The sequence below is a fragment of the Oncorhynchus gorbuscha genome, linkage group LG15, assembly GCF_021184085.1.
Source record: "Oncorhynchus gorbuscha isolate QuinsamMale2020 ecotype Even-year linkage group LG15, OgorEven_v1.0, whole genome shotgun sequence".
Taxonomy (NCBI): Eukaryota; Metazoa; Chordata; class Actinopteri; order Salmoniformes; family Salmonidae; genus Oncorhynchus; species Oncorhynchus gorbuscha.
The window spans coordinates 72,506,681-72,520,157 of record NC_060187.1 but is presented as its reverse complement, the minus strand read 5'-3'; the positions used below and the strand labels follow the sequence as shown (position 1 = coordinate 72,520,157).

General features: G+C 41.1%; 1 protein-coding gene across 1 annotated transcript in view; it reads left to right on the top strand.

The window, feature by feature from the left end:
- LOC123997447 (single-minded homolog 1-A-like) overlaps window positions 1-13,477 on the top strand; it is a 29,151-nt gene that overhangs the window by 2,793 nt on the left and 12,881 nt on the right. The window contains exons 3-8 of the mRNA XM_046301697.1: window positions 3,770-3,873; window positions 4,680-4,769; window positions 5,007-5,115; window positions 5,219-5,304; window positions 5,643-5,842; window positions 6,086-6,192. Of these exons, the coding sequence (XP_046157653.1) occupies window positions 3,770-3,873; window positions 4,680-4,769; window positions 5,007-5,115; window positions 5,219-5,304; window positions 5,643-5,842; window positions 6,086-6,192 (696 nt within the window). The remainder of the gene's footprint in view (window positions 1-3,769; window positions 3,874-4,679; window positions 4,770-5,006; window positions 5,116-5,218; window positions 5,305-5,642; window positions 5,843-6,085; window positions 6,193-13,477) is intronic.

The window sequence follows — 13,477 nt, the reverse complement described above, 5'->3', positions numbered from 1 at the left end:
GTTGACATATATTTGACATTTGTATATTAAAGCATAATTGAGAAATAAAGACTTTAATTTCGAATATTTGTGACATTTTCGACCTTCCCAGGCCTTCTTTAAGGCTCTATAATGTTTCATCTGTAGGTGCTACAAAGCAGAAATTGGTTTCATATGAAGCTTTACCACTTGCTCTGTGATATTAGTAGTATTTTGATTTCAATGACAATTTTATTACATTAATTTATAACAATTTAACATTTTTTATTTTATTTTTTCAATATAGACCTATGGTTTAACATAGTGCAGATTTACCTACTCTACAGACATATCAAAGTTCCATAGTGGGATCTCTGTTAGTTTTACATTTGTGGACCATTTTATACAGTGAAATTGACAAAGTAGGCAATGTAGCCAATCGCAGCCCTCCTTTTACTTGCATTATTGCACATCCTGCAAATGGCCAGCAGAGGGCGACCATTTTGAATCCATTTTCACATTCCCTCATTGATAATACTTACAAATTACTCTAAAAGTAGCAGAGATCCCACTCTGGAACTTTGATAGCCTGTAGAGTATATTATGTTCAGCCATATATAGAGAAATTAGCCAAATTCAAATTGGTAACCTATATTTTCAATGTTCATGTTTATTTTTCAATATTAATACATGTGTTATACATTTTTATAAAAAAATAAATAGCTGATATCACAGAGCTAACAGTAAAGCTTCATATGACACCAATCTTTGCTTTGTAGCACCTACATATGAAACATTATGGAGTCTAAAAGGCGGCCTGGCTAAGACAAATGTCAGAAATATTCCAACTTCAATTAATTATTTCTCAATCATGATTTAAGATACAAATGTCAAATATATGTCAACAATTATTTCTCCAAAGGTCCCTACTTTCGATTACATCTAGTGAAAATTCCCCAAATCTGGCCACTCCAATCTGCCCCCAATACATTTTCAATCGATGAGCCATGATCACCATTGAAGTTAAATTGGTACAGAATTCACGGGTGCAACAAATATAGCCTCTTATAGCTTCCTCAACATATGTTAATGAGCCAGAAACAACAATAAGCCTGCCATGCTCCAAAGATACGTTTTTTAAATTTTTACTGTTGATAATACCTAAAATGTGAGTTTTCCGTTACAGTGTAGGCTAAAGGCATCATAGGTTATCAACTTAAGCTCGTTATAGATCGTTATAACTACTCTTTAATATTGATAAAAGAGGAGAGTAGAAAAAAATGTAAACCAGAAATAGTCCATCTAGTATTACCAGAAGCTCATTTCAGTCGCAGTTTTTCTGGGTGAATGGAATGATGAGGAAATTCTGACAGGCCTATGCTTAATTCGTTTTTTTTAATCGCCGTTTTAATAGGCTACGGCTCACGGTTTCCACACTTGATAAGGAAACAAAGCATGCGGTCGTTTCCCAACACAAGCATATGGTAAAATCAACTGATAAATAATTGAAGCTACAGTCTCACAGGGAGGGGGGATAGTGGCTGTATCGGGGCATATTCTGTATACTCAGTTTAGGAGGGTCCTGTCACTGATGCGTTTTACGATCGGTATTGCGAGCCATGTGCGTTCCTCATTAAATAGCCGCTGCTGTTTTAAAGGGCTGTCCAAACACACACTGCTGCAAGGAGTGCAAAACAAATCGCCTTGAAACACATAACACAACGTCGAATTAGGCCCGGAAAGTGACAGCGTGTATTGCAAAGAAAGTGTTCCGAGTATTCGCCAGTAAAAGATTATATGAAAATGTATAGAGGTGAGAGGGTTTTATGGCCTTTATTGAGCGGTCAATAACCTTTGCTCCACCCCATGTGGTCCCACCGAGTTGAATTACAAGTCACATCAGAGAGAGAGCGGGAGAGACGTGTTGATGCGTTTGTTTTTCTGAAGTCTTCCGCCGCTGTTAGATCAATCGAAAACACAAACAGACATACAATGCGTATTTGGGCCACCTCACATTTTATTTGGTTCAACAAAATGTTTTGGCATTAAATCATCATAACAGTAAAGCATGTGTCTGGTTTATCAGGCGTTACTGACGCAAAAAACGGCAATATTAAAGTCATAATTCCAATATAGGACATTATTAGGCCTAGCCCATTTCTTTGAAGGATTTTTAAGCTTTTTGTAATTCCTATACCTTGTTGAAACCTGCACAATTAACGGAACACGATTTATGTGTGTGTAGACCTACAAAACATATTATGCTTCTTCTAAGAGCTGAGGCCCGTGTAAATAATGATCTAAATCTGTTGTGGACGCGCACGTGAGCAAAATAACAAATTTAGCTCAGAGAAACTGGGAGCATTTTCAACTGCAATTTTATGGGAGACGAATACAATTTTCTAGCCATGCATGTGAGCAATTGAACACTCTTTCAGGACAGGGCTCTCCAGACTAATCTTTGAGTCGTCGCTAACGCCTCTTTTGTTTGAAATGTAGGCCTACTTTTGTTCAGCTTGGACCACTTCATGTCGCAGGAGTATCTTTAGATCCTATTTCTGAATGTAATGCCCAATTTGGTGATTATCTTAAACGCGCGTTGATGTCGAAGAGAGCCTAATTCCCTGCGGTAGGTCAAGTGCGAGAACCTAAAGGCCCCAGCTCGAGCTCCCACACAGATTACCATGGCGCGGAGAGGAACAGACAGTCCCACCTATGGGGTCATCACTAGTTACCACAGCCTATTTGTACAATTATACATGTTTTAAAACCACATTTGAAATCTAACCCTTATCTTAACCACACTGCTAACCCTATGCCCAATCTTAACCTTAAATTAATACCAATAAAACGAATTTATCTTTTCATACATTTTTACAATATAGACAATTTTGACTTTGTGGTTTTGGTACCTAGTGGTACCTATGGCCCTGCTTACTTGTAATTAGCTTAAAACGTGACGTATTGACACACTAAAAACGGGCCTAGTATGATTATAGTTTTTCCCCCAACAAGCTTCCACATGTTACGTTATTGCCAGTAGGCCTATAGGTCTATCGGTGATAGTCATTCATCAGAATGATATCAAATCCTAAAGGTTAAGAGATTTAGATTCAATCATTGTCTATCGAATAATATATGATTTTTCATATGACACTGAATGGTCCAGCTCCTGTAGTGAAGATGCTGCATATTTGAGTTGTGGTTAAGGAGTAATTTGTTTGTTTCAGTTGTGTAAACGTGAAGTGCATTTTTGGTTAATATTAAAGTGCGAAACGTTTTTGTTGTTGTTGTGATCTTTGCACGGGCACGTGTTTGTTTTCGTATGGAATTTGCATTGCAATCGGGATTGCGCGGTGGTTTACCGGGGACAGCAACTCGTATTTGCTTTATCGAATTTTGTTGGTTCCTTCGGGTGTGCGGTGGAGGAGATTTGCACGTCCAATGTCTTGCCAACCTGTTTACAGTCCAGTCATCACTGTGAAATCAGGTGTGCTCAACTGAACGAATAATATTAGGTTTTTAAATATATACTCAAACATGATATTTATTTCAAGTGTGAATATGAATATTATTATTCACACTAAAATAATTTATTTTAACGCTGATAGCCATATTATTACATTTACACAATTACGTCGAAAATGAATAATGCATCTCAAAGGCATCCCCTCTATTATGATGATGAGTATTATATTATGTCGCTTTTATTATTATATCGATTTTATTATTATGTCGATTTTATTTAACTTATGTACATTCATTCTAAAATACAAACTAATATTCACTTATTTTCCCATGTGTGTTGCAGGGCTGGGAGAGTCCTGGGGCCACGTGAGTCGGACCAGATCTCTGGATAATGTTGGGCGAGAGCTGGGATCACATCTGTTACAGGTGGGATCACATATCCTACAGGTGCAGACTTATTTGAATTATGAACGCCATTTTTATCTTTGGAATATAATAGAAATGTAAAAAAATGTCGAATGGTAAAGTGTTTTTATTATTGTAAATTCTGTACACATGACTTTGTTTTATTGTATTATTATTATTATTATCATTATTATTATCATCATTATCCCACGTGACAGCAGCAGTTGTCGCCCGTTATCCATATTTTAAAGGGAGAGTGATTTTCTTCCTCACATCTCCCTCCTGCCGCTCTCATTCTTGTGGATATAAATCTGGAAATATCTTCAACGCATTCATAGTCACGCGCTGCGCCTCTCTTCTCTCCTCCAGGAGTCTCTAGTTAACAAGGGTTCGTTCCTACATGATCGTAACAACACTAAATGCAACACAGCAAAAGTACCATGGCCTAGTAGTTATAGTATAGTCGAAGTTCTAGACTATAATAATGATATTAATAAGTATGCAGACATTATTAGTGTGTTTCTATTGATAATTTCAAGGTTATTAATAATTTCAAGATAATGAATTTGGATACATTGAATAACATGTTATTATTATTATTATGCTAATTGTAACAACCTTTTTGATAGTCAACCGATAAAAAACCACAATGCTACGATGCTGTCATAGACGTGTCTGGTAGTTTTCTTATTTTGTATTAACAACAGATTGATTGATTATTCATTTGAGAAATTAAATAATCCAATAACCTGTATAGTAGCATTAATATGAAGGCCTAGCTAGGCAAAGATCCACGCATTTTGTCCACATTTGACCTAATTAATATATACGTTCCAATTACTTTTCAGACGTTGGACGGGTTCATCTTTGTGGTGGCTCCGGACGGGAAAATAATGTACATATCTGAAACGGCATCGGTCCATTTGGGCTTATCACAGGTAGGCTGCTGCACATCGGTCCATTTGGGCTTATCACAGGTAGGCTGCTGCACATCGGTCCATTTGGGCTTATCACAGGTAGGCTGCTGCACAATCCGTCTTGATTTCGATTATATTGATTGCTTTATTTTGCATTCGATTTAAATCGATCCTTGTGCTTTGTGCTACAGTAGACATAGCCTATAGTCCTATGTTTTACGTTTCTTGAAAACAATGACTAAACGTGTATTTTAACAGGTAGAGCTGACCGGAAATAGTATTTACGAGTACATCCACCCTGCTGACCACGACGAAATGACAGCCGTGCTGACAGCTCACCAACCCTGCCACTCGCACTTTGTCCAAGGTATGGTATGCTATGTTGATTGACTGACTGAGCACTGAATCACGTGTCATGGTATTTACATTATATGATCGTCTTTGATTGCGTTTTCTCTCTGTCTTTGAAGAATATGAAATGGAACGTTCATTCTTTCTGAGAATGAAATGCGTCCTCGCGAAAAGAAATGCCGGTCTGACATGTGGTGGATACAAGGTAGGTCTATGTTGCTGCCATCTTTCTCAATGTCAAAGTTGTTAGGTTATATAGTCAGCCATTCCAGTTTATGTTGATGGCGTGACTGAATTGTTGATAGTTGGCACAGGGTCTTTATAATTGAAGCCTATATTTTAAACTTCTCTGGCAAACTGCACTTGGTTTTTGAAAAATCCTTCAAACTGTAGTTTTAGCCCTGCTAGAAACTCCGTTCCCATGCAGTCCATAGTAACAGAAATCTCTTGCAATACCTCTAAACTGGTTGAATACATATTTCCATATGTCTATTCTTATATATTGTAGGCCTTCATGCATATTTGTGTGTACAATTCTGTCAGGTGATCCACTGCAGCGGGTACCTAAAGATCCGTCAGTACAGCCTGGACATGTCTCCATTTGATGGCTGCTATCAGAACGTGGGCTTGGTGGCGGTGGGCCACTCTCTACCCCCTAGCGCTGTCACTGAAATCAAACTACACAGCAACATGTTCATGTTCAGAGCCAGCCTGGATATGAAGCTCATCTTCCTCGACTCCAGGTAAATACAACATTTAACCCAACTCACACACTGGAGATGCTTAGTGGTCCCAAATACTTAAGGTTCCACTTTAAACAACTTCTAACGGCTTTGTTGAGCATTCATAACGTCTTCATAAACACTACATAGATGCATGAGTAGTCATACACATCTGAAATAATGAGGAAGATGCAGAAATTGGGTACGTTCTGTATGCACATGTATCAGTAATTCTGAGTGTATTTAATATTGTCTGTGTCCCAGGGTAGCTGAGCTGACAGGCTATGAGCCCCAGGATCTTATAGAGAAGACGCTCTATCACCATGTCCATAGCTGTGACTCCTTCCACCTGAGATGTGCACACCACTTGTGTGAGTTAGGTTTGTTTTGCTCTCCTACAGTTACTATCTCCCAGTCCTCAGAACTAGAATTCTCTATCTGTGATATATTAACAGTGTATTGGCAATAGTAATACAAAAGGCATAACTAACACCACTGTCTGTGCTGAATGTTATACAGATACCTAATGTACTTACAGTGCATTCAGAAACTATTCAGACCCCTTGAATTTTTCCACATTTTGTTACGTTACAGCCTTATTCTAAAATGGATTAAATAGTTGTTTCCCCCTCATGTAAATACACGCAAACCCCATAATGACAAAGCAAAAAATGTTTTTTAGACACTTTTGCAAATGTATTAAAAATAAAAACAGATATCATATTTACGTAAGTATTTAGACCCTTTACTCAGTACTTTGTTGAAGCGCTTTTGGCAGTGATTCCAGCGTAGAATCTTCTTGAGTATGACGCTACAAGCTTGGCGCACCTGTATTTGGGAGTTTCTCCCATTGTTCTCTGCAGTTCATCTCAAGCTCTGTCAGGTTGGATTGGGAGCGTTGCTATCACAGCTATTTTCAGGTCTCTCCAGAGATGTTCGATCAGGTTCAAGTCTTGGTTCTGGCTGGGCCAGGCCACTCAAGGATATTCAGAGACTTGTCCTGAAGCAACTTCTGCGTTGTCTTGGCTGTATGCTTAGGGTCGTTGTCCTGTTGGAAGGTGAACCTTCACCCCAGTCTGAGGTCCTAAGTGCTCTGGAGCAGGTTTTTATCAAGAATCTCGCTGTACTTTGCTTAGTTCATCTTTCCCTCGATCCTAACTAGTCTCCTAGTCCCTGCCTCTGAAAAACATCCCCACAGCATGATGCTGCCACCACCGTGCTCCACCTTAGGGATGGTGCCAGGTTTCCTCCAGACATGACGCTTGGCATTCAGGCCAAAGAGTTCCATCTTGGTTTCGTCAGACCAGACAATCTTGTTTCTCATGGTCTGAGAGTCTTTAGGTGCCTTTTGCCAAAGTAGGCTGTCATGTGCCTTTTACTGAAGAGTTGCTTCCGTCTGGCCACTCTACCATAAATGCCTGAGTGCTGCAGAAATGGTTGTCCTTCTGGAAGGATCTCCCATCTCCACAGAGGAACTCTGGAGCTCTGTCAGAGTGACAATCGTGTTCTTAGTCGCCTCCCTGACCTAGGCCCTTCTCCCCTGATTGCTCAGTTTGGCGGTTCCAAACTTCTTCAATTTAAGAATTATGGAGGCCACTGTGTTCTTGGGGACATTTAATGCTGCAGACATTTTATGGTGCCTCACAATCCTGTCTCGGAGCTCTGTGGACAGTTATTTTGACCTCTTGGCTTGATTTTTGCTGTGACATGTACTGTCAACTGTGGAACCTTATATAAACAGGTGTGTTCCTTTCCAAATCATGTCCAATCAGTTGAATTTACCACAAGTGGACTCCAATCAAGTTGTAGAAACATCTCAGGGATAATCAATGGAAACATGATGCACCTAAGCTCAATTTAGAGTCTCATAGCAAAGGGTCTGATTACTTATTTAAATAAGGTATTTCTAAAAACCTGTTTTCGCTTTGTCATTATGTGGTATTGTTATTTTAATTTAATTTAATACATTTTAAAACAAGGATATAATGTAACAAAATGTGGAAAAAATTCAAGGGGTCTGAATACTTTCCGAATGCACTGTAATTGTACTTTAATAATTGCTTTACATCACATGAAACAAAGTGCCTTTTTTTCCATTTCTAAATGCTTTATGAACTATCTGATTGATATTATAGTTTCACGTGACTCAAGTCTAAAATATTATCTGACAAATAAAATATAATCTTTTTAAATGATGTCTTATCAGATCTAATATATTTTGTGTAATTGCAATAACCTGTTCTACTTAGAACAACATCCATCCTCTAACAAAAATGGCGCCGGAAGAAATGACAGCAGTTTTACAGGCGCCCAACCAATTGTGCTATTATGTTTTTTTTCCCGCATTATTTGTAACTTATTTTGTACATAATAGTTCTGCAACCGTATCTTATGGCAAAAAAGAGCTTCTGGATATCAGGACAGCGATCACTACCTCGGATTAGACAAAGAGCTTCTGGATATCAGGACTGCGATCACTACCTCGGATTAGACAAAGAGCTTCTGGATATCAGGACTGCGATCACTACCTCGGATTAGACAAAGAGCTTCTGGATATCAGGACTGCGATCACTACCTCGGATTAGACAAAGAGCTTCTGGATATCAGGACTGCGATCACTACCTCGGATTAGACAAAGAGCTTCTGGATATCAGGACTGCGATCACTACCTCGGATTAGACAAAGAGCTTCTGGATATCAGGACAGAGATCACTACCTTGGATTAGACAAAGAGCTTCTGGATATCAGGACAGAGATCACTACCTTGGATTAGACAAAGAGCTTCTGGATATCAGGACTGCGATCACTACCTCGGATTAGACAAAGAGCTTCTGGATATCAGGACTGCGATCACTACCTCGGATTAGACAAAGAGCTTCTGGATATCAGGACTGCGATCACTACCTCGGATTAGACAAAGAGCTTCTGGATATCAGGACAGCGTTCACTACCTCGGATTAGACAAAGAGCTTCTGGATATCAGGACTGCGATCACTACCTCGGATTAGACAAAGAGCTTCTGGATATCAGGACTGCGATCACTACCTCGGATTAGACAAAGAGCTTCTGGATATCAGGACAGAGATCACTACCTTGGATTAGACAAAGAGCTTCTGGATATCAGGACAGCGATCACTACCTCGGATTAGACAAGAGCTTCTGGATATCAGGACAGAGATCACTCACCTCGGATTAGACACAGATTATTTTCAATAACAACCAAGACTCACATGATATTCCCCAAACACCCGGCAGGGCCGACATCCCAGTTATTCGCAAGAGGAAGCGACGCAGGTACAGAGCCGGATGCCTTGAAAGGACCCGCAGAAGGCGAGTAGCAAAGCTGCCGTTACCATCAATATTACTCGCCAACGTGCAATTGTTGGACAATAAATTAGGTGAGATACGATCATGATATCCTACCAACGGGACATCAAAAACTGTAATATCCTATGTTTTACGGAATCGTGACTGAATGACGACATGGATATTCAGCTAGCGGGATATACGCTTCACCAGCAGGATAGAACATCACACTCCAGTAAGACGAGGGGGAGCGGTCTGTGCATATTTGTAAACAACAGCTGGTGCACGAAATCTAAGGAAGTCTCTAGATTTTGCTCGCCTGAAGTAGAGAATATTGTGATATTACACACTACTTGCTTGGAGAGTTCTCAGCTAAACTATTCGTGGCTGTTTATTTACCACCACAAACCGATGCTGGCACTAAGACAGCACCCAGTCATCTGTATAAGGAAATAAGCAAAAAGGAAACCACCCACCCAGAGATGGCGATCCTAGTGGCCAGAGAATTTAATGCAGAGAAACTTAAATCAGTTCTACTAAATCTCTATCAACATGTTAAATGTACAACCACAACCACATCCTCCTGATTCCTGCTTACAAGCTAAAACTAAAGCAGGAAGCACCAGTGACTCGGTCTATAAAAAAGTGGTCAGATGAAAAAGATACTAAACTACAGGACTGTTTTGCTATCACAGACTGGAACATGTTCCGGGATTCTTCCGATGACATTGAGGAATACACCACATCGGTCACCGGCTTTATCAATAAGTGCATCGAGGACGTCGTACCCACAGTGACTGTACATACATACCCCAACCAGAAGCCATGGATTACAGACAACATTCACACTGAGCTAAAGGGTTGAGCTGCCGCTTTCAAGGTGCGGGACTCTAACCTGGAAGCTTACAAGAAATCCAGCTATGCCCTGTGACGACCCATAAAAAAGGCAAAATACAGGGCTAAGATTTGAATCATACTACACCGGCTCCGACACTCATCGGATGTGGCAGGGCTTGCAAACTATTACAGACTACAAAGGGAAGCACAGCCGCGAGCTGCCCAGTGACACGAGCCTACCAGACGAGCTAAATCACTTCTATGCTGTCTTCGAGGCAATCAACACTACGGCATGCATGAGAGCATCAGCTGTTCTGGATGACTGTGTGATCACGCTATCCGTAGCCGACGTGAGTAAGACCCTTAAACAGGTCAATATACACAAGGCTGCGGGGCCAGACGGATTACCAGGACGTGTGCTCCGGGTATGTGCTGACCAACTGGCAGGTGTCCCTGATTGAGTCTGTAATACCAACATGTTTCAAGCAGATCACCATAGTCCCTGTGCCCAATAACACTAAGGCAACCTGCCTAAATGACTACAGACCCGTAGCACTATCTGTAGCCTTGAAGTGCTTTGAAAGGCTGGTAATGGCTCACATCAACACCATTCTCCCAGAAACCCTAGACCCACTCCAATATGCATACCGTCCGAGCAGATCCACAGATGATGCAATCTCTATTGCCCTCCACACTGCCCTTTCCCACCTGGACAAAAGTAACACCTGTGTGAGAAGGCTATTCGTTGACTACACCTCAGTGTTCAACACCATAGTGCCCTCAAAGCTCATCACTAAGCTAAGGAACCTGGGACTAAACACCTCCCTCTGCAACTGAATCCTGGACTTCCTGACGGGCCTCCCCCAGGTGGTGAGGACAGGTAGCAACACATATGCCACGCTGATCCTCAACACTGGAGCTCCCCAGGGGTGCGTGCTCAGTCCCCTCCTGTACTCCCTGTTCACCCACGACGGCATAACCAAGCACAACTCCAACACCATCATTAAGTTTGCAGACGACACAACAGTGGTAGGCCTGATCACCGACAACGACGAGACAGCCTATAGGGAGGAGGTCAGAGACCTGGCCGGGGGGTGCCAGAATAACAACCTATCCCTCAACGTAACCAAGACTAAGGAGATGATTGTGGACTACAGGAAAAGGAGCACCAAGCATGTCCCCATTCTCATCGATGGGATTGTAGTGGAGCAGGTTTAGAGCTTCAAGATTCACATCAACAACAAACTAGAATGTTCCAAACACACAAAGACAGTTGTGAAGACACACACACACACACACACACACACACACACACACACACACACACACACACACACACACACACACACACACACACACACACACACACACACACACACACACACACACACACACACACACACACACACACACACACACACACACACACACACACACACACACACACACCTTTTTTTTCGCACTATTGGTTAGAGCCTGTAAGTAAGCATTTTACTATAAGGTCTACACCTGTTGTATTAGGGGGAAGTGACAAATAAACTTTGATTTGATGTTGCACTACAATCATATCATCCAATTATGTTACACAGTTTATATACACTTAGGTTGGAGTCATTAAAACTTGTTTTTCAACCACTTCACACATTTCTTGTGCATGGCACAAGTAATTTTTCCAACAATTGTTTACAGACAGATTTTTTCACTTATAATTCACTGCATCACAATTCCAGTGGGTCAGAAGTTTCATACACTAAGGTGACTCTGCCTTGAAACAGCTTGGAAAATTGCAGAAAATGATGTCATGAAAAAAATGATAGACCTCCACAAGTCTGATTCATCCTTGGGAGAAATTTCCAAACGCCTGAAGGTACCACGTTCATCTGTACAAACAATACTAGGCAAGTATAAACACCATGGGACCACACAGCCGTCATACCGCTCAGGAAGGCGTTCTGTCTCCTAGAGATGAATGTACTTTGGTGAGAAAAGTACATATCAATCCCAGGATAACAGCAAAGGACCTTGTGAAGATGCTGGAGGAAACAGGTACAAAGTATCTATATCCACTGTAAAAAGAGTCCTATATCGACATAACCTGAAAGGTGGCTCAGCAAGGAAGAAGCCACTGCTCCATAACCGCCATAAAAAAGCCAGACTATGGTTTGCAACTGCACATGGGGACAAAGATCATACTTTTTGGAGAAATGTCATCTGGTCTGATGAAACAAAATATAACTGTTTGGCCATAATGCCCATTGTTATGTTTGGAGGGAAAAGGGGCACGCTTGTAAGCTGAAGAACACCATCCCAACCGTGAAGCATGGGGTTGATAGCATCATGATGTGGGGATGCTTTGCTGCAGGATGGACTTGTCCACCTCACAAAATAGATGGCATCATGAGGGATAAAAACTATGTGGATATATTGAAGCAACATCTCAAGACATCAGTCAGGAAGTTACAGTGGGGCAATAAAGTATTTTGTCAGCCACCAATTGTGCAAGTTCTCCCACTTAAAAAGATGAGGCCTGTAATTTTCAGCATAGGTACACTTCAACTATGACAGACTAAATGAGAAAACAAATCCAGAAAATCACATTGTAGGATTTTTAATGAATTTATTTGCAAATTATGGTGGGAAATAAGTATTTGGTCACCTACAAACAAGCAAGATTTCTGGCTCTCACAGACCTGTAACTTCTTTAAGATGCTCCTCTGTCCTCCACTCGTTACCTGTATTAATGGCACCTGTTTGAACTTGTTATCAGTATAAAAGACACCTGTCCACAACCTCAAACACTCACACTCCAAACTTCACTATGGCCAAGACCAAAGAGCTGTCAAAGGACACCAGAAATAAAATTGTAGACCTGCACCAGGCTGGGAAGACTGAATCTGCAATAGGTAAGCAGCTTGGTTTGAAGAAATTAACTGTGGGAGCAATTATTAGGAAATGGAAGACATACAAGACCACTGATAATCTCCCTCGATCTGGGGCTCCATGCAAGATCTCACCCCGTGGGGTCAAAATGATCACAAGAAAGGTGAGCAAAAATCCCAGAACCACACGGGGGGACCTAGTGAATGACCTGCAGATAGCTGGGACCAAAGTAACAAAGCCTACCATCAGTAACACACTACGCCGCCAGGGATTCAAATCCTGCAGTGCCAGACGTGTCCCCCTGCTTAAGCCAGTACATGTCCAGGCCCGTCTGAAGTTTGTAGAGAGCATTTGGATGATCCAGAAGAAGATTGGGAGAATGTCATATGGTCAGATGAAACCAAAATATAAATTTTTGGTAAAAACTCAACTCGTCATGTTTGGAGGACAAAGAATGCTGAGTTGCATCCAAAGAACACCATACCTACTGTGAAGCATGTGGGTGGAAACATCATGCTTTGGGGCTGTTTTTCTGCAAAGGGACCAGGAAGACTGATCCGTGTAAAGGAAAGAATGAATGGGGCAATGTATCGTGAGATTTTGAGTGAAAACCTCCTTCCATCAGCAAGGGCA